Source organism: Oreochromis aureus, linkage group 20, assembly GCF_013358895.1.
Source record: "Oreochromis aureus strain Israel breed Guangdong linkage group 20, ZZ_aureus, whole genome shotgun sequence".
NCBI classification, from domain to species: domain Eukaryota; kingdom Metazoa; phylum Chordata; class Actinopteri; order Cichliformes; family Cichlidae; genus Oreochromis; species Oreochromis aureus.
The window spans coordinates 10,137,300-10,158,797 of NC_052961.1; the positions used below are offsets into that span (position 1 = coordinate 10,137,300).

Below are 21,498 nucleotides of genomic sequence, written 5' to 3' on the forward strand. Positions count from 1 at the left end.
GATCAATAATCTGCATGATATAATGAAGTAAATCATTAACGCCTCATTAGTTGCAACAAAATGAGTAACACGTCCTTTGATACCAGTTAAAAGGCAATAATTTTATACACACATGTTATATTTAATACAACACAAATCTTAAATTTTGCTTTGTCACAGCAGAGAGATAAAAGCGGGAAACCATACAGAACAAGGCAACAGCACAACACATGCTTCCTTTCTGGTATCAATCAATTATTCATAATTTTCTTATATATTATGTACATTAAATATGAACAGACCCAACACAGAGCAACCCTGGATCAGGTTATGTATCTGAAAGGTTCAATATTTACAAGGTCAGTGGTATCAAAAATCATATTCCTCTGAGCTCTTTGGCGGCCGATGTTATTCAGTGTAATGCCTTTCAGAGTCACCCAGTAAAGAGAAGCTTTCCACCCTCCAGATAAAGGCTTTAAAGTGATTAATTAGAATAAAAAACTACACAGTGTGGTTTCACACACACACATTTGTTTTATTCTGACTGAAGATTTCAGGTCAGCGGTTTGCACATGGTGTGATTTCATATAGTCTGGTGTTCAGATGTGCTCAGAAGAGTTTAACATGTGCAGAAGAGATGAATATGTCCTGCATTCATCTTCCTCAAAGGCTACCTCGTCTCCTTCACGTGTCTGATCAGCTTCCAAAGATGGATATCTATGTATCTATAGATCTATATCTATGTTATTTTGTGCGCTTTATACCAAAAGAGTTTGCATTAAAAAAATAAAATAAAACCTGTTCTGCAGACGCCCAGCTCAGCTTCAATGCTGCAATGTTTTTGGAAAAACCAGGCACATACTTCGACATGCATTAACATCAAGTAAGGTGGAGCAGTGTGAATGTAAAGAACGAAATCAGGCTGAATTGTTTATACAATGTAACTTTCTTTTGAAGGTTTGAAAACCTGTTAAAATTTCTGTTTATTCTAATTCTCATTAGATGGAGCATTTTTATTCTGCGTTTATTTTTAATATCAGCCAATACCGAATATCAGAATCCATGCAGACTTTTAGCTTGTGTATTAATATCTCCTGGTATTCCAAGACCTCACCCAAATATTTTTTTTTATTAAACATTACTCCAAATGGCACTATAACACTTTGCAGCTTTGGGTATTTTTAAATACTTTTTAAAATACAGTTTTAACAATGAAAACACTGGTGTGGATGTTGCAAGGGAACTGGGATTCTTCAAATTTTGATGACTGAAGATGTGTTTACTCCAAACATGAATTTGTCTGAGGTTACTTTCACAAATACAGCTTCTGTGGAAAAGCTGCTTGCTTCCAATGCGCATCCAAAATCTGGAAACACATAGTGCCACACAGGTGAAATGCACATATTTTGATGTTTGTCACTGTTGGTAAAGTGTCTGTTTTGAGAATAGTGGCTTGTGTTGGTAAGTCTAATTTTTGTGGCTGTATTTAAACCATTGTTGAGGTGTGGATGTTTTACTCCTTGTCACCAAACATTATGATTGTTTAGCTGACTCAAACCAAGGACTTTTTGCACTGCTGTATCACAGTTTAACATCAAGTGTGGTTGAATGAAATATAGATCATTAATTTTTTCCATGTCAACCTCCTGGGCTGCATAAGATGTTACAAGTGTCATGGGATGCAAGAGCCCTGGCCTTAGATGCTCAGTGGGATTTCCAGAGTGGATATGAGTTGAAAACTCCTGCAGAGTTGTAAAATATAGGTTATGGGTGCTTGTTTTACCTTTCTAATATAGAAAACAACCATTCAAAATGTCACATATTTAAGGATAGCACAACTTTCTGTCATGATCATTTGTTCTGCTCCACTGCTCTCCTCACTGAATTTAAACTAGGTGAGGCACTCTGTGTAAAACACATGCAGGTGTATTTAATGCTAAAGACATTCAACGCCACCATCAAAAAGCTTTTCTAATGTTTTCAGAGAAGATTTGGCGTTCACGAACAGTCATTTAATGCAAACTCAGCAGGAAATAAAAATCTGTTGTTAAAGCATGTTGGAAAGACTGAATCTTTTTGTCCTTTTTACCTCTGTTTTTTTCTTCTTTTTTTAACTTCATGTATATCTTTACATCTGGTTATCGGGAAGATAAAAGCCTCAATATGCTAATTTTATTAGAATGTACAGATCTAAGTGCTTCCCCCTGGCTCTGTTTACACTAATTACACAGCGAGCATCTTGCCACGTATAGGCTTGTCACCCATTTCCACTTTAAATATCAGTTTCACGACCACAGAGAGAGTAAAAGAAATATACCTCTGAGAGCAAAGGTTCCAACAGAACCAAAACCACAAATAACATATTTACTATAACCTCCTCCTCCAGAAACATGCATGCACACAGATAGATGCCGACCTGCACGCAGGCACTCGCAGCCACAGCCACACATCCTCACAGCAACAGATGGACGGCCTTGAGGCAGAGCCTGGGAGACTTGTGTGAGGGGTAGAGCTGCCAATTGATTGCTAAGATCAGGTGCGCGTCTACACAAAGGCACCTCCTGCTCTTTTCAAGTATCAGGGTTTGCTAGCCTCAGGACAAATGAAGACACAAAACAACAGTGGCATCTGTGGCAGGTAATGATCCCCCTCACCAAAAATCTGGATAATGACATACCTCGACCATTTGTTGCAGTTAAAATCACTGTTGCTCATTCTGAACTCCATGTGTGTCCTCCAGCAACATGTGCCGGAGCTGTGAGAGCGGCTTGGTCGAGTTGCAGCCATACATCAGCAGTCAGCCAGTGCTGGAGCGGCGCCAGAGAGAGCAGAGCCGGATGAAACGATTTCAGCTTTTATCTGCTGCTGATCCAACCTGCATGCATAAATTGGGCTGCCCACACTGCATAAGGTCAAAGGTGGATTAGAGCACACTGCATCAGCTAATGACCATATTACTGTTCTCGCAGTTGGTTGTGCACATTTTCTGTTGTGCTTCCCATAACCCCACAACATAGTTATATTGTTTCGTTCTGCAAAAGGTCACCACTTACTTTAAAGTCAAAAAGTCATCCCCTCTAAATATGGATTTTTGCACAGATACCCCCAGTGAAAAGTTTGAACTGACCCAGAGGAACTAAACTCAAACAGGCTTTTGAGCTAAAACAGTTTTTTGACTCAGATTAACTTAGATGACAAAGCAGAGTTAAGTTAGGGAAAGTTTGGCACCTACATGTCATTAGGGGAAGGTTAGGAAAATTAGCTATTAAAACAAACTGTCTGTTTATTCTGTACAGCTGGGCAGTTTAACATGGAAGTCTATGGGGCTTGAGCCACTTTATTAGGAGTAGATTATCAGTTCATTCGCTGTCAATGAACAACCTGTTTTAGCTCCCATCCTCGCCGTTCAAACAAGCTTTCATGCGATTGGCTGCCCGTTGTAAACAGAAGGTGTAAACAGCAGGTGGGAGGGATTTATGTGCACAGAGTCAGAGCTGTGTGCCTCAAATGACCATATTATGGATGCTGGCGCTCCGAGCTGAAGGTAAAAATATATATATCTATATATATATATATAGATATATATATAAAACTGAGTTTTTACAGCAGTCTGAATGGCTTTTGGCTCACAGAGGTGAGCTGTACATGCATTGACCTTATCTATAATATTTGTAACAGTGTATATTAAACAGAAAATGAGGACGAGCATAATATGTCCAGTTTAATTTCTCATTGGAAAAGTTGAATATTCTTTACATCAGACTAAATAAATTCACAAATACTAGTTCCAACAGTTAAGGACTCTTCGGATATTAAAATCAAGTCTCTCCAGCATTTACATGACTCTGCTTGAGCACACCAACACATTAGATATGAGCTGGTAAACTATAAATATCAGATGTTTTTGCACAAAATATTTTTGGCTCATTTGAAGATACCGTATCTGTACTTGAATGTACCTGAACAATGTGTAAAAGGAACAAGAACTGCACGATTGGCTCAAATAAAGTGAGCTGAGCCTTTGAGAATTGTGATTTTCATTTGATGTTTGTGCCAAAGTAAATAAGAACAACTGTGCAGGAGTTATTTTAGCTGCAGAATCTGGCTGAAACAGGCAAATGGCTCGATAACAATCACACTGTTCCCAGAGAACAATGCACACGCCAAACAACAACGCACATGCTGAATGACCAATCTCCACCTGACTGTGAGTGATCCCATGTCATGTTTCCCCACAGTGCCACTGTGGCACGGCTGGGATGAGCTCGCTGCTACCCCTGGATTCAAACATCAACCAACAGGGTCTCCCCTTGATCCCTTCTCCTCTGCTTTTGCTTTAGTAAACACGATAATAGCAGTGCTGTGTTCATGTGGGCTCCGTGTTAACACTGTGGCTGTCAAAGGCCATCATGCCCCTTCAAAGGATGATGGCTCTCTAAAGTGGGCTCTCTCGGTAGCAGCCATTTTCCACTTGACTGGCCCCACACACGAAGGGGGACTGGTAGCCCCTAGCAGCTGGGCTCGACTGGTCACTGGGGGTGGGGAGAAGGAGATGAATGGGTTGGATGTAAGGGGAGGGAGCTAATGGTAAGAAGAGGAGGGTGTCTATATGTATCAAGAGGTGTTTTTAGTATTTTTGTCCCAAAATATACCCCTTACTTTACCCTCCAAACCACTCCTCAAAATGTGCTTACAACCCAGGTGTGTTTATGCACGTAGGATGACCTGCTCATTGTCAATTTCCATCAAATACCTGACTTACATTTGCAGTCACTGGCACTGGGATAAAGTGCTATTTTGCATGTCAGCTGAAATATTTTGTTGCTCGGCAAAAACCTGGCATATCGCTTGCACTCCTTAATGAGAAACAGACTGCCAGTATCTCATCAGGAACCGGGAACCAGAGCCCATTGAGATGTTATGATATGAATGATAATTCAGCGAGTGTGTTTGCTCGGCTATATGGGCTTTGTGTCAACACTCTGGGTCCAGCCAGGTCTCGCTCGGGACACAGAGAGCAGGATGCATTTTCATAAATCATTTCTTGACACCAAATCAAGGTTATGTGGTTGGCAGACTGTAGCCTGTAAATTGCCTTTGCATTGACAATGCAAAGGCCCTCCGCTGGGATTTAAGTAGTTCACTAGCTATTTATGGCTGGAAAATTAAGATGACCTTTTCCCAAAATGTGATGATGGTGCTTTCAATACAAACTAATGCACAGAAGAGAAATGCCTTATCATATATGGGAAATGTAAACCATTCATTTAAAAGCCGCATACACAGAGACCAGCCTGCTTTTGTTACTCATGCATGATGTTCTGGCTCTATACTACCCACAGTGTAGAGGTAATAATTAGCTCACTACAGCAGGGTAACAAGTTTGCACCCCCGTCCTGCTGTGCAGCACTGTAATTGGTCCCCTCATGTGGCACCGTCGGGCCCCAGAACAAAGGGTTCCCAGAGGGGGAATCTATGCTGACCTATGCTGAACCTTCCACAACAATGACAGGCAGGAAGCATTTACATATGCTGACAGACTTGTCTCTTCCTAGGGTGGAGTGCTAGGCACTTCATTAAAGCAACATCAATACCTGCTGATAGAAAACGAGGAGTGGGCCCGTGCGCATCACTGTCTGCTCTGAGACACTATAGTGAAATGACATAGGGCTGTCACATCCAATTTCAAATAAATGGACAGCATTTATTAAACAGAGTGTGTGTGGAAATTGATGGGGGAGAAGCTGTGAGTTGCTGTCAGAGCCGTGCTTGTCTGCATGCATCAGCAATTGGTTTGCCCACAAGCTGTTCACCTGAACGTCAGCTGCCAAAATCTGTCAGCCCCCGGGTGCACCCGAGCAAATTTCCACACTTTCTGAGCATTGTTTTTGTTATTTTTGACCTAAAAAAGCAGTCTACGCTCTTTTTCTGTGGCCGTGCTTCTGCATCGTGTTTCGTCACAGAAGGCTAACGCGCTTTTCAGTGAATGCTGAAGAGAAGCGTGTGCAAAGTCAGATACAGGTGACATATCTGTCGATTCAGCAGCCACGCTGCAAGAGTGCAGGTGGTTCCATCCATTCATTGCATCATGCTGCTGTGAATTCATTCTCTTATCCCGTTAAAGGAAGGGTAAATCCTCCTTCCATTTGACACGCTGCTCATTTAGTTGAGAGGCACAGTGGCTGGCTGGAGGGAGGAGAGCCAAGGGGGTGCTGTGGTCGTGGTAGTGGTGGTGGTGTTGTCGAGGAGGAGGGGGACTCTTTGGGAGGTGTCGACCTGAGCAGATGGACTTCTCAGTTGCGTAGTAAGTGGAGTCTTCACACGGCAGAGACTGCAGGATCTCACAGGACCGGGACACAGCATCCAGGTGGCCACAGCCCCTCCTGACCAGCTGGAGGAGCGATGGGACCATCTGACACTCGGAGGAAAATGATACACTTCTCTTTGCTGCTTTGTTTTGTCTTGACACAAAAGCCCAGAGCCAATCAAGGAATTTAGCTAATGAAGCGTAGAGAAAATCCTCTTGATTACATACAAGCATTCAAGGTCACATTAGCAATGAGAGAACAGCGTTTGCATAGTCTTCAGGTGTACACTTCTACTTTGTAGACATGCTCAGATTTTTTATTTCAAGACAAAAACAATAAATCTCATGTATTGTTTGATGTGATTAAGATTTCATACAAACCCGTCCTCTAAATCTGCATCAGCAACTGACTGCAGTGATTTCTGCACAGCTTACACGTACTGCAATGTAGATTCAGCAAATCCAAGTGAGAAAGTCCCATCTGTGCTTCTCCTCCACTGATCCTGGGCCCTGGAGGCTATGTAGGGCTAATTGTGGCCCCATTTTCCCTTCCTTATTTTTTTGTTTTTACTCAGTGTCGGGGTCAGGGAAGCTCCCAAGTGACCAGCGGCAGGAGCAACAGCCATCGGCCCCTGCTGAGCATCAGTAATTAGAGCCCTCCTCCACCGCCCTGGCTTTTCCCCCCAGACCCAGGCCAGGGAACCTCTCGCTTTCCTTCTGAAGGGCATGGGGGGCAGAGAGGAGGAACAGCTGCTGATGGGAAACCACTCTGCGGTTCCCATCGATGACCAGCATCCGTCCATACTCCTCAGAGGGTTTGCACCAGCATCTTTGATAGGAATGATGGGATCATTCTATGTCTGCTTTCTCATGGCTGCTAATCTTGCCTCTAAACACTAGTTGATGTTTATCAATGAAAGAGCATCTCTGTGCCTGAAAAGCCGCTTTGCAAGACTCACACATTCATCATATGTATAATAGTAAGTGGACAATAACACTTGCTAGACCTCTAATGAAAATACCTTTGTGATGGTAATATTTTTTCCTTTAATTAAAAATAACAGTGTTGGACTAACCACCTCCCTCAAATTCTCCCCATAACATGCGTGAATTGAGTCCTTGAATCCAGAAGGATATCTGGGCCTGGATTAGTGGATTAGTGATATTTTTTTGAAGACATCAAGACATCGTCCAGTTCCTCTCATTTAAGTTTGATGTATTTGTGAGGAAATGGTGCAAAATGACAATTTTTGCCCTACCTCACAATGATTTTTTAGAATCCCTGAAAAAATTCTTGGACCAAGATATGGATCCAGGGTTAGTTAGACAAGGTAGTCAAGCCATGCCAACTTTTTGAACAATCCTGACTGACACCCTGAACCAATTAACTGATACTTGTCCATTTTTAGGGGTGCAAATTATTTCAGTAGTGGAGATAGCACCAATATATCATTGCAAAAACACCCACTACCAGTGGATCACCTCCATTGGAAATCCTACTTAATACCTAAATTAAAAATAGCCCCAGTGACTCATATATTATTATGTATCATAATACTGATGCAACAGTGTGTAAGCAGTGATTTTCTTAGCTTGTCCAAGTGGCGCCAAGTCATCTTATCTTATTAAATGTTTAGATACATTAGATCCTACCTGCTGTAGAGGTCAGGCCCTGCTGCTGGGTAAGAACATAAATGTGAGGGAAAGTAAGATAATTAACTAGAGAGAAAGGAAGGAAGTGATTCTGCAACACAAATATGTATTCAGCTTTAAACATTTTAGTCCCGTTATCTAAATAAAACCATCTGAAAAGCTATGAGGGGAAGTCATTTGACTTTGAGCTGACCTTACTCACGATAAAGTGTTTTTCAAGAGTTGGGTGGAAGTCATGGTTCAGTCATTCGTCGTATTTTGAATGCTAGTCATGTGTTTATACTTTCACGTGTCTAAAGTAACTTGTCAAGTAAATGTAATAGAGTAAAAAGTACAATATTTTTCTCTCATGTCGTTTAGTACAAATCTAAAGTAGGATAAAATGGAAATATGTAAATATTAGTGCCCAAAGCAATTGAAGCCTCTTTAGTAAATCTAGTCTACTTATCTAGATCCAGAAAACAGCATGATTAAAATCAGCTACAAACGACATAACCACGACTCTTTCATATTTTCTGCAGGACTTCTATTGTTTACAATGACTAGAACTGCATTGGTCCTGGCCAGAACATCCTGATTATTCCAAGCTGTCACTAGTAGTGTGGTTCTATAAATAGACGTCCATGTCCTGTCAGTCTGTCCATCATCTCCACAGATAATAAAATGCATCAACCACCTGTTTTTATGACATTTTCATTTTATACATGGGTGATTTAAAAAGCAAAACATCCCGCATAATAGCTGCATAAATATGAGCTTTCAATCTGTTTAACCCCTTTTATTGTTCCGAGCACCCAGTAAACTGTATTTCACGTAGAAGGATTTGTGGTCACTCGGTGTCTGCAGATTGTGAACCGACATGTCTTAAAAGAATGCTTGTGCCATCTAGTGGCCAAATATTGTAACAGTTTCATAACTGGACCAAGAAACTTTTTGAAAGAATAGGATCCAATCAAACAGCTGAACACCACAGTAAACTTCTTATATTTATTTACAAATCCAAACATGCTTTAATAAACACAACATTGCAAAGTAAACATAATTTGAGCAACAAAAACATGCAAAATTTAAACTAGTCATATGTCTGGCAAAAGGTTAATTCACCTCTGAAGCTCACTAACAAGCATGTTGGTTTTGCCAGCTCAAAGAAAAAATGTAAAAATGACATGTTGTGATGTTTTGAAGGACTAGATTCATGTGAGGGGAAAAATAAGTTTTCACAGGACTCTCTGAAGGGCTAAGCACACCTTTACTGCTACCCCAGGAATTAAGATGATGTGAAGCAGCCAGGTGCTGCTAATCAAATGCAGCAAGTGTGACCACCTCTATAAAAGCTAATGTTTGGGCAGTTTGCTGGTCTGGAGCATTCAGGTGTGTGTTAGCACAATGCCACAATCTTCCCAGCAATGGATGTCCTAGTAAATTTACCCCAAGGTCAGACTGCAATGCTCAGCGACTGCAAAAACCTCAAGAGCTACATCTCAGACCTTACAGGCCTCGGTTAGTATGTTAAATGTTAAAGTTCACAACGATAAAAAATTAGAAAACGACTGAACAAGTATAGTTTGGAAGGCTGACAGGAGAAAGTCTCTTCTCTCTAAAATGAACATGACAGCACAGGTTGCAAAGTTGCAATAAATCACAAGACTTCTGAAACAATGTCTTTTGGACAGACAAGAAGCAGTTGAGATGGTTAGCCACAGTGCACAGCGCCACATTTGACGCAAATCACATGTCTGCACAAACACCTCATTCCAGCTGTCAGCACGGCGCACGAGGGGTGATTATATGGGCTTGTTTTGAGGCCACAGAACTTAGGAACCTAACACTCACTGAGTCAACCAGGAATTCCTCTGTACACCAAAATATTCTAGAGCCAAATGCAAAGCCATCTGTCCGACAGTTAAAGTTTGTCAGGACAATGATCCCAAGCACAGCAGCAAATCTACAAGAGAAGGACTAGAAATTAAAGAATCATGGTGTTGCAATGACCCAGTCAAAGTCCAGACTTAAACCTGATTGAAATACTGTGGATTTATGAGCTGTGCATAAATGAATGCCTGCAAACCTCAGTGAACTAAAGCAAGGCAGTAAAGAAGAGTGGGCCACAGCAATGCAAGAGAGCAATAAAGTCATATAGAAAACAGTTACTTCAAGTTATTGCCGCTAAAGGTGGTCATACAAACAACTGAATCATAGAGTGTATTTGGTTTTTCACAGGACTGCATAGCCACTCTCTCTTTTGTGTGTTAGTTTGTGCCTTGATTAAAAACAAGATGCAGCATGTTTGTTAGTGAAGGAGTGACATGCCAGAAACAGTTCTGGCTTCACTTTTTGTTTATAGCCATGAGAGTACCTTTCATCTACATCTCAGCAAAAAAGATTAAATTAATCTAATAAAGTCTGCAGGTCGTCATCAGTACTGTGGTCATAGAGGGCACTCGGTGTTGCAGAAGTCTCCTGACTTAAAGAGCTGGTAAATGTTAACTAGCGGGAACATAATCACGGAGCCCACTAGTGAACCCATCTGTGTCGCAGCTCCACACCAGACTAAAGCGTTGTGGCTCCGGTCTCTCAGGATGACACCCACCATGACTTTGACATAAGACAATGTCCCAGTAAAGAAGAGCCATGAGAGCACCTGGTGAGAGCAAAACAAGAACAGAGACTCAGCAGCTCATTTGGGTGTTAATCATTATTTTAACAGTGTTTGTGACTGAAAAATAGACTCTGATTTCACATTAAGTAATGATGTTGCCTCATCATAAGTTATGAGTGAGCAGAGTTCAACGCTCAGGACGTTTATGAAGGAGGTTTTGTACTTTTGTGCACACCTCTCTTAAAGAGCATGCTTGTGTTTCACTCACAATTATCGCCTCTCCCGCTGCAGACCCATGAAGCAAGGGACAGGGACTCATAGCTGCCATGGCCATGTTATAGCTGCCAAATCCCGTCCCCACCACCGCCAGAAGGCCGAGAAAGACCAGCGACCTGGGCGCAAAAGACGTCTGTTATCAGCAGCAGTTAGTTAATTTCTTGGAATCCAAAGGCAACTTGTCTTTCAGATGAATAATTCAATGGACCTTGTGCCCAAGCAAATATTTGAGTGGAAAAAAACTTGTTAATAATAACCAGGTACCTGTAAGCACACTAAAGTAGAGTTCGCTTGCTGTATGGTAAACACATCTTTTCCAAAGAGATTACAAAAAACATGATGGGGGATAAAATCCACACTCCTCTTTAGAACATTTAAGACTTGGGGAATCCAAATGAGATGAAAAATGTGTTTTCATCTTCAATGCTAAGGTGCTGTAGTATCATACCCAGTAAACATGCCAGTGCAGGCCCACAGCGGGAAGCTGTGGGCAAGCTGTGGGCAGAGCAAACCCACACTGTTGTGAAACTTCAACTTGAGCATTTTAACCATCACCATCTTGGTGTTTTGAAAGCAAACAAGATGTGTAAAGGGGGAAACTGATGAAAGACATTATGCATTCTTGTCAATCACACTGTTGCTACTCTAAAACAAACACTGCTTAATCAGCCTTTTTTAACTCTAATCGTCACAACAGCCTTTGTGCTCTAAGATGTGACTAAAGATTGAGACTATATTATTAACAGGAAAGTGTTTACTGATGTCATAGATTAGAGGAGCAGTAGGTTCATTTTACAATCTGACCTACTTTTTGCAGGTGCTCTGATAAGCACTGCTGCCTCACAGTGAGACGCTCCTGGGTTTGAGTCTGCCAGCCAGACAGCTTTCTTTCTTTGTGGAGTTTGCATGTTCTCCTCAGCTCTGTGTGGGTACTTCTTCCCACAATCCAAAAACACGTGCATGCATGTTATGCTAACTTTAAATTGGGTGTGAAAAAGCATGAATGGTCATCTGTCTCTCTTTGACAACCCTGCAATGACTGGCAACCTGTCCAGGTTGGCTCCGCTCCTCCCACGACCCTAAATTAGATGGCCGCTCTTCAGTGTCCATTATATACTCTCCAGTGTCTATTGCAGATCAAGCTGTGGACCCATGACCTGCAGGCCAGAGGACCAGGGTTTATGAGTTATGAGTTATGTTCAGTAAATGCATCTGTAAACTATTTACCAACATAGCAAATCTATCCACGTGTTTTTGATTTGCTACAGATTTTACCCTGCATGCTTTTCCTGATTCAAGCATTTATCCAGGTATGGGACCGACACAAGAAGTACATTAGCTTGTGACCCCCTGAGGCTGGCTTTGTGTCTCCTCCTAGTCTGAAAAATGAAGCCATTGCAGAGGTGCCTTAAACTTGCATTTCCTTTATTTATGACTTCAATAAACAATTTTCTAATCACTTTATGATCTCTGTCACCAGTATACGGATTGAATATGATGTTCACGTTATGTCATGCTTCAATTCAGAGTCACAATAGAATAGGAATGAGAGTATATTTATGGTGGGCCTACTGTATGACTGAATGTGTTACCATACAAGTCTGCAGTGTCCCTCAGTTCCTCTACTTGCTTGTCACATCCAGTTTAAAATAAAAAGATGGTTCAACTTTACAGCTGGACTAATTAATGAGCAGTTGAGGGATTATTTTTCCATAATTCATCATCTACTAAGAAAGACTCTGCTCCAAGTGTTGTTGTTGTTGTTTTTTAACAGAAATCAGATTGTCATTGGCTCTCTCTTAGCTTTGAAATATGTTTTTTCCAGAGACTGAGAACTGTGGCTGTTGGCCCTCATTTCTCACACTGGACAAACATTAGGAAGAACGGAGGAAGTAAAATCTTCTTCGGTGTTCATCGGGACACTTGAGTTTTGGTTTCAGACAGACTTACAATAATAAAATATTTTTACCTGTTTTGGATGAACATTGCAAGAGTACAGGCCACTGGGTTGGCCACTGATGCCAGAGCTGCAGAGAGGTGATAGGCCAGGTTCCCGTATGGCATACAGGAGTATGTTTGCACAGAGGGAAGCAGGCCGTTGGTTGCAGAATTAACCCACACCACCAGAAAGTAAATGAAGGTCAGCTGGTACACGGAAAGTTTTGCCACCAGATGTCCGCCCTGGGCAACCTCCTCACCATTGTTTTTTACGCTTCCTCCATCAAGATCAGCCCCTGAGTTATCCAGATTGGAGCTGATAGACACCACTGTATCCTGCACAAGGTTCTCAGTGGACAGCTCGTATGTCCGAGGGAGTCTGTTCAGTGCAACAAAAGCAGCCAGGCTTATGCACATCATGGCTGCTAGGATGAAGAAAAACACCTTGGTGGAGAAGTTTGGGGGAAGATACTCCGTATGTAATGATCCTGTGTGGTTTCCTGCTGTCTCAGAAGAGTTGACGCATTTGGCCATACCCACACCCTGCGCTAGAGCAACTACACCAGGAATGAAACCACTTAGCCCCTCTCCAATATAATAAGTGGTGATATATTTTGCTGGAAGCTGCATCATAAAAGGTAAGAAGGTAACTGAAGAAGTGCAGTCCACCAGGGAAAGGAAGAAAGTTATTATAAAGAAAGCTGTGCTACGTGATGCCCCTATAAAAATCGTGGTCCTGTCCCAAAAGAAGGCAAGCAGGATGCAGGACAGGACACCGATGGAGAGGATGGAGTAAATGACAATATGCTCTTTAAGACACCCCGGGTACAGTTTGTGCATCAGGGTGACCAGCAGAGGTCCCACGTTGGCCAACTGGATAATTACTGTTAGGTAGGAGGGTAGATCCCAGCCTTCAGGGAGTGCGTTGACGATGAGCGGCAGCTCCACCCACAGTCCGTTCACAGCCACCCAGGAGCCAACGCCAAAGGCACAGGCCAGAAAGTGGACGAGCAGAGCCATACTGCAGGTGGATCAGTGTGAAAAAGTCTGAGGAGATACATTAATAATGATGCATCAGTATGTAAGAAAATTGCTATGTAATGCTGTTGTGTCTGGGTGTTCCCAAACTCAGGGTAAATACCAGGGGTCTCAAACTCGCGGCCCGTATATTGACGTGAAGAAATATAATGCAGTTTGGCCCTTGAAGTTATTTTTTTTTTGTTAGGGAGGATTTGTTTGCTGTTGAGTGCAATGTTAAAATAAGTTCTTTAAAAAGCAAAAAAATATTTAATATGAAGGCAATATGAGCAGAGAGTACAAACATGTTGAGGGATTGACTGTGTTAGTTCAGTGAGTTATTTGTAAACAATTTTCACTAGCAGTCAAAAACTAATGTGTCCACTTATGTCTGCATTTTTATTTTGTTAAACACGAACAAAATTACAGCAGAAGCGCTGCCACGTATCTGACCAGAAAGATAGTACCAATGTGTTTATTTGGTAGTTCAATGAAAGGCTTCAGTTAAGTGTGAGAAAAAAAAACCTGCATTCACATTTGTAGTTTTGTCTTGTTATACAATATCTGAAATTTTAAAAAACAAAGAGAAAAAACACTAAATTTTCTGAAATATTTGTGGGTGTTTTCTTGTTTGTTTGTTTGTTTGTTTGTTTGTACTACTTAAACACTCCTTCATTGAGATAACAACAGTGGCCCACAGCTCATTTGAGTTTGAGACCCCTGGTCTATACCAATAATAATAATAATAATAATCATAATAATAATGGTTATTATTAAGCTCTTAGTAAGCTCTTGCATGTGTGGCCCAGGAATGCCAACATAGAGTTATAATTTGTTCTTTTGAAACAAATTATAACTACTCCCTTCTGGTTTTATGCCTCAGCCAGTAAGTAAGGAAGTTGAGGTCTAAACTTGACCTTTGACCTTTTACATACAAAATGCCATCGCAGTCTAAGAGCTATGATCTAAAACTTATTTTGTGAGGTCACAGCAACCTTGATCATTGACCACTAACATCTGATAAGCTCATTCTTGAGTTAAGATAAATGTCACATGAAGAAATTCAAGTTCTTCCAGATATTGAGTTCAGGTTAACGGTACCAACAGACAGAGATCTCAAACAGAAACCTGTTCATTTGTACAGCAACTGCTGACAATATAAGTAAACTAGAAGCTAAATAATGTGACAAGCAGTAGCTGTGGTCCCGCTGTCTGCCACACTGTCAGTCATGCTTTCCTCACCTGTATAGATTTTCATGCCTGAGGTGTGTTTTATTGTTGTAGCCAGTAAAGCTGAAGCAACTCATCGCTACTTTGTAGTTAATTTGCTGAAATGGATCGTATTTTATATTTCTGATGCTATATTTTGTTTCTTCATAACAAATATCCAGCAGTTAAAATAAATGTAGACCCATGTTACAAATATAAATCAGCATAAAACAGAAATACCTTTATCCCACTGATACCTGATAACTCATCATTTCCACAGTGTGGTGGTAGTTATTCATTACCCAAAATAAATAACAACCTTTTCAGCATTAAGAAGGGTTCACACGTGCAGAGGCTGATACAATTTTCACATTACTTTCAGACATTGTCGAGGAATCCAACAAACAGGCATGTCCATGCTCTCTTCCTATTCATACTTTCACTCTGTCTTTCTGCATGCTTGTGGCTTTCAAACTGATCTCATGATGAAATAAGTCAGAAGGCAGTCTTGTGATAAACGGAATTTGAAGAAGCTGTCACTGAGGTTGCTGACAAACACAGTATTATACTTTAAATGTTGTAGTCAGTTGAGATAAGGAGGTTAAAAGAAAAACAGAAATTACAGTGTTTGCACGCACTCAGTACTGAGCTCTCGAGTAAATGCACTTCCTGTTAGACACAAAAATGTACTTACAAGTTGTTTTAATCCTCGGAGGCGCTGAATAGGACTTGCTGTCATCTTACAAAAAGATTAGTGACTGGTCTTCCGTAAGCACATACTGGTGGGACTCGTGTGGCTGCTGTGTAGGTCAGAGTCCACTCCAGCACCAATGATCAGCTCCACCAGATAACAGGGGGTAGTGTCTTCCTTTATTAAGGTCAAGTTAGTCTTGCTGCACTTTGAGGAGCTCGCACAGACAACTAAAGAATAAAACAATAAAAAAATAAAAGTGATAATTATCTTTGACTGTTCAAAAGCAGCTACAGGAGGGAGTTCACAATTCAGCCTTCAGCATAATTAAACAGAGACACATAGTTGTATTTTTTAGATTGAGTGAATTTAAACTTCCAGACTTACCTTTATATCTACAGTGAATGACAAACAAGCCTCCAAAAACCTGCTTGGAAATTATAAAAGACATTTTTGTTCAATATATTCATGAGGAAGTCTCAAAAAAGAACTCCTAATATCTAATTCAGCTTGTTTTACATGGTGCCAGTTTGCCAAAATATAGACAAGCTCAAAAACAAGGCTCATATTAATTGACAAGACCAACCTGTAGCTCAAAGTGAAACACAATATGAGGTTTATGGGGTCTTATATTTCCAATACCTCTAATATATACACTTCAACATGTTTCAAACTCTACAGAAACATATTTCACCCTCCATGGTCACATAACTGTTAAATATCACACTGAACTGATGAAATCAGATTAAGTCAGGGGAGCTTAATACTACATTGCCCTCTACTGGTCACAAGTGTGAGCTAAATTGGTGATTTGTCACCGAGCTGCAGACCTGTGACAAATCAGCCTGTGAAAGACATGAGTGCCAAATTATTCTGGGAAAAGTAGCCACTTCGTTGTGTATATTTGGTATTAAAACATCATGGTCCTCCTGTAAAACAGAGCCAAAATACCTTGTTCTGGTAAACTGAGCTGAACTCACTAATGCTACAGTCACATCAGGGAAAACTGGACTGAACAGGATTGGAGTCCAGACTGGAGACTGCAGCATGACCAAACTTTTTATGACTGTATGCAGTGAGCTTCCACACTCAACCTCCAGGTCACCAGTTTTGATGTTGAAACTGATCAGTCGCTGGCAGCAGAAATTCATTGCAATCACCAATATTTCCTATTTACAAAGAGGTTGCTTTCCATTTCATACTATGTGACTGAGCCGTAACACATCATAGGGTCACTAAATAAAATCTGTATTTATGCAAATAAGTTAAACTGTTTCAGATACTGTCATATGGATCCAGTTTTCAATATAATCAGTAGGTTTTTAATGTTTACAGTGGAAGGGTGACAGATTAAAATTTATTGTAACCATGTGAGAATCTGGACACATTTATTCATCTATTTTTTAAGACATCAAAACTATGAAATCAAAACTATGAAATAACACATTTGTGGCTGTCCAAACAAAGCAAAAAATATAAATTAAACTGGTGATATTTTTTTAAACATCCCAAATTTTGGATGTTTGCACGAAAACATCAGTCAAATGAAAAGCAATAACAGAAAGTAGTACTGCTAAGGGAAAAACTTGAATCATGTTTTTCATTATCTCTGCATTAATTTATTTAAATGGGATTTTTTTGTCCTCCATACTTTAGAGCAAATTTGTATTTATTCTGTTTTTATTAATCTGCGGCTGTTTTATTTTAAACGTGATGATTTTTTGCATGTTTAGTGGTCATCAAATGAGGTTAGTGAAGCTGTGAGTGAGTATGCAAACATTAGCTGTATAATACACAACTGATAGTGGTGTGCCCGTCACAGGGTCCAGTTCACCCCGGTGGAGATCTTTACAAAGTGCCAAACTGTAGTGAAGCTGCTAATTTCTTTTTTAAAAATAAAATGCACTTCTGTTCTTGGTCATGGAGAGGTTTACATCTGATTCATAAACACAGTAAATGCTGTTTGTGTTGCTTAGCTGCAAGAAGTGCCCATAGACTCGCTGAAACACATGGTTAAAGTCTTTCTTCAGACATCTCAGGCTGCTCTTCTTGTAAATGTAACACCCACATTTAAAGAAAGCGAGCGTTTAGAGGGGTGGGCAATTTCATATAAAGGCTGTCACGCTGGCTTAGAGGTCTGCATGTGGTCCAGGAAATAAAGTGTAGAGCTGAAGATGGCACTACAGATCAGTAGCATCATTAACTTCAAAGTTACATTAATGTCAAGACTAAATTTTATAATGACAAATGCCATAATTGTCATGTTTTTGTTTTTTGTTTTTTTATTAAAAGATAATGTTTTTGAAATGTCTTTACAGTCTCTGTAATAGTAGAGCTTCCTGATGGAGCAACGGGAAAAAGATCTTGGGATTAACAACGGCAGTAGGAGTCATCCTCTGCTGAACAAGGATGAATATTTATAAAATTAAATTTATTCTGTCAAATGAACCAAAATATATCAATATACTGTGCTGATGATGGACTGTCTTATTTGGTAAACAGTATCTTTTTGGGAAGTGCCGACATTTCAGCTGGATTGATACAATGATGATAATATTAGCAGTAAGAATAATACAGTACTATTCATAATAAAGCACTGTGTTAATTTGCTATGTATAAAGCAAAGTAAAAGATGTAACTAGTTTTACATTTTGTAAGAAAATACAGGATAAAAAGGGTTTTAAAATGATAAAATAACAAACAATCAATCAAGAAAATAAGGATATAAATAAGGCAACAGTTTGTGATAGAAAGAGCATCCTGGGGCTGGTTTTTACAGAAACCTGAAATCAACCACAAACATGGGAGGGACCCTTAAAAGCACTTAATAAGCATTTGAATTACGCACAGGAGGAACTGTGGCCAGGGGCTAAGAGATGACTGATGTGATGACGTCTGCTGGCTCTGTCAAAACTTGTACTGACATACTTGTGTTTCACTTCCTGTTAGTGCAAAACAGTCAAGTACGTTGTTTTATAACCGGCTCAGACCTGTTTGGATGCCTGAGAGCACCACCAACACTGACTCATTTTGACTTCTCATTACAGAAGAGGATTTCATTAATAATAGCCTAATGATGATGATGTTTCCCTGTGTTTTCCCAGTGTCTCCGTGAAACAGCACAAACAGTGTTCCACAGCGAGTTTTCATAAAACAAAATTAGGCTTTTAGTTTGCATAATCTGCCCAGACAAACAGGTGCTTGTTTTTTCTCCTTCTCCTTTCTCACAGCTCATGTGTGTCAGTTCTGCTTTCTGTTTTAATTTTACTCGAGGCTTAACTCTTTTTAGATCTACTTTTGCTATTTTCACCCCATCTTTAAAACCACAACAGGTTCTTGTGCATGTGGAGTTTTACAGTTTTTGGTAAGCCTAAAAACAGACTGAAGTATCTGTGACTACAGAAAAGCACTCCTCTTGTATCAGCAGCATTTATTTGTATCAGACTTTTCAAAATAAATGCTTTTCAAAGGGCAGTTTTTTTTAGCCTCACAAGAGTCATAAAACTGTACGATACATGTCCTAGCAGATATTAATTATTATAGAGCTTAGTATTTTGGCATTGCCTAATAGTTTTTTAAACCAATATTACTGACTATATATTCACCAGCCACTTGATTAGGTACATCTTTCTCATTATGGGTTGGACCCCCTTTTGCCTGCATAACTGCCTAAATCCTTCGTGGCACAGCTTCATCAAGGTCCTGGAAACAATCATCAGACATTTTGGTCCATATTGACTTGAGAGCGTCACACAGCTGCTGCACATTTGTCAGCTGCGCATCTATGACGCAAATCTCCTGTTCCACTACCTCCCAAAGGTGCTCTATTGGACTGACATCTGGTGACTGTGGAGGCTATTTGAGAACAGTAAACTCATTGTTAGGTTCAAGAAACCAGTTTGGCATCATCTGAGATTTTTGAAATGATATGTTATCCTGCCAGAAGCAGAAGATGGTCACACTGCAGTTATAAAGGGACGAACGTGCTCAGACACAGGCTGTGGGGTTTAAATGATGCTCACTTGGTACTAAGGGGCCAAAAGTGGTGCAAGAAAATATTCCCGACACCAGCAGTCTGAACTGTTGATACAAGGCAGGATGGATCTATGTCCAGTTTAGGGCAGTCTGTGCAAATTGTAGCTTAATTTTATGTTCTTAACTGACAAGAGTGACATTCGTCTTCAACATGTGAGTACAGGGATTTTCTTCTGCACAGCCCAGTTGTAAAAAGTGGTTATTTGAGTTGCTGTTTCCTTTCTATCAGCTCAAAGCAGTTTAGCCACTTCTTACATGAACAAGGTATTTTCTTCAGAGAACTGTAGCTCACTGGATATTTTCTTATTTTCAGAACATCCCATTTAATCTGTGGAGATGGTTGTGTTTGAAAATCCCAGTAGTTTCTAAACAGTTTTGAAATACTCTGATCAGCCCTTCTGACACCAACAACCACCCAACATTTTAAGTCACTTCAACTTCTCCATTCTGATGTTTTGTGTGAACTTCACCAGGTCACACACATGACCCACATGCTTAAAAGCATTGAGTACTATGTGGTAGATGTATAAAAGGCCAAAAATGTATATAATATCAAAAGCTTTTGCCTTTTTCAAGTGTGTTTATCACTTGTAACTAATGCAGAAAGCACACTCTGTACTAGAAGTAGAGTCAGGCTTTACTTAACTCTAAGACGTGCTAAAATATTCTAAGCTGAGAACAAAAAGCACTTGTACGTTTAACAAAGTGAGAGAACAATGGTGTTTTCGAGGAAGTTATCGTTTCCAGTCACACATCTTTAAAGGTGTTAGTGGCTTGATTTTTTTTTAACCTGTAACCAGGCTACAGTCTGTTGTTGTAGAGTCAGCTCAGCCTTTATGCAAACTGACAGCCAGACCACATTTTGGAGATGTTAGAGAAACAAATTTAATGTAATTTGAATCATTTCTCTGGGAATAAATTCTCAGTGGACAGAATCTGTAACAAATGACGTCAATCCACCATGGAGCTCAGCAGCTGTGGGGTGCTGTGGTGGCTTTCTGCTTTTTGTTTGTTTGTTTTATTCATTTTGATTATTTTGGCTTATAGCTCCAGTTAACCAAACACAACCAACATCAGCAGATGACATGGTACCCAAATCATCACAGGCTGCAGAAACTTCACACTGGACTTCAAGCACCTTGGATTCTGAACCTCTGCACGCTCCCTCCAGACTTTAGGACCTGACTTTATAAATCAGAAGCATCTGTCCAGTTCATTTTTCTCCTTAGTCCAGGTGAGATGCTTCTGACATTGTCCCTGGTTCTGGAGTAGTTTGAGATTAGAAATGCGACAGACGTAGTTTCTTTCCTGAAGATACCTGTGCATGGTGGTTCTTTGGGGACATACAGAGCCTCAATTTATTTCTTGTGAAGATCCTTCTTGAACTCTTCTCGAGGCTGCAGTCATCAGTGTTTGTGCGTCTTTTCCTATCAGTCTTTTCCCCAGTCAACTTTCCGTTAATATGCTTTAATACACTACTTTACAAACAGCCAGCCTTTTCAGCAGTGACCTTCGGTGGCTTAAGGGTGTCAATGGTCATCATCTGGACATCTGTCAAGTCAGCATAGTCACTCATCATAGTGGTTTAATGTATTGGACTGCAGTATTTATACTGTATGAATAATAGTTTATTCAAACTACTCATTTACTGGATTTCTGATTTTCATGAGCAACAAGCTATGATCAAAATTAAGATAAGAAAGTCTTGACCTATTTCACATGAAATGAATACAGAATATTTACAAGTTTATCTTTGTCAATTAAATTACAAAAAAAATGAACGTTTTATAATAT

General features: G+C 40.2%; 1 protein-coding gene and 1 long non-coding RNA gene across 2 annotated transcripts in view; one reads left to right on the forward strand and one right to left on the reverse strand.

The window, feature by feature from the left end:
• The window catches only part of LOC120435328, a 49,246-nt gene extending 45,281 nt beyond the window's left edge, over nucleotides 1-3,965 (forward strand). The window contains exons 3-4 of the long non-coding RNA XR_005609655.1: nucleotides 2,366-2,616; nucleotides 2,720-3,965. This is a non-coding gene — a long non-coding RNA (uncharacterized LOC120435328). The remainder of the gene's footprint in view (nucleotides 1-2,365; nucleotides 2,617-2,719) is intronic.
• A 4,947-nt stretch (nucleotides 3,966-8,912) lies between these two features.
• Nucleotides 8,913-15,797, reverse strand: slc52a3 (solute carrier family 52 member 3). Its single transcript, XM_031735867.2, has 4 exons — nucleotides 15,673-15,797; nucleotides 12,784-13,799; nucleotides 10,807-10,930; nucleotides 8,913-10,580 (listed from the first exon to the last, which is right to left on the reverse strand). The coding sequence occupies exons 2-4, from the start codon at nucleotides 13,770-13,772 to the stop codon at nucleotides 10,368-10,370; spliced, it is 1,326 nt and encodes a 441-aa protein (XP_031591727.1). The 5' UTR covers nucleotides 13,773-13,799; nucleotides 15,673-15,797; the 3' UTR covers nucleotides 8,913-10,367.
• Between the last annotated feature and the right edge of the window lie 5,701 nt (nucleotides 15,798-21,498).

Excerpts from the sequence above, each read along its gene's own strand:
- slc52a3 (XM_031735867.2), bottom strand. The coding sequence starts at position 13,772 with ATGGCTCTGCTCGTCCACTTTCTGGCCTGTGCCTTTGGCGTTGGCTCC. Across the intron at positions 10,931-12,783 it reads GCAATGTTCATCCAAAACAG|GTCGCTGGTCTTTCTCGGCC; the intron begins GTAAAAATATTT and ends TTTTGCGCCCAG. Across the intron at positions 10,581-10,806 it reads CAGCGGGAGAGGCGATAATT|GTGCTCTCATGGCTCTTCTT; the intron begins GTGAGTGAAACA and ends TGCTCTCACCAG.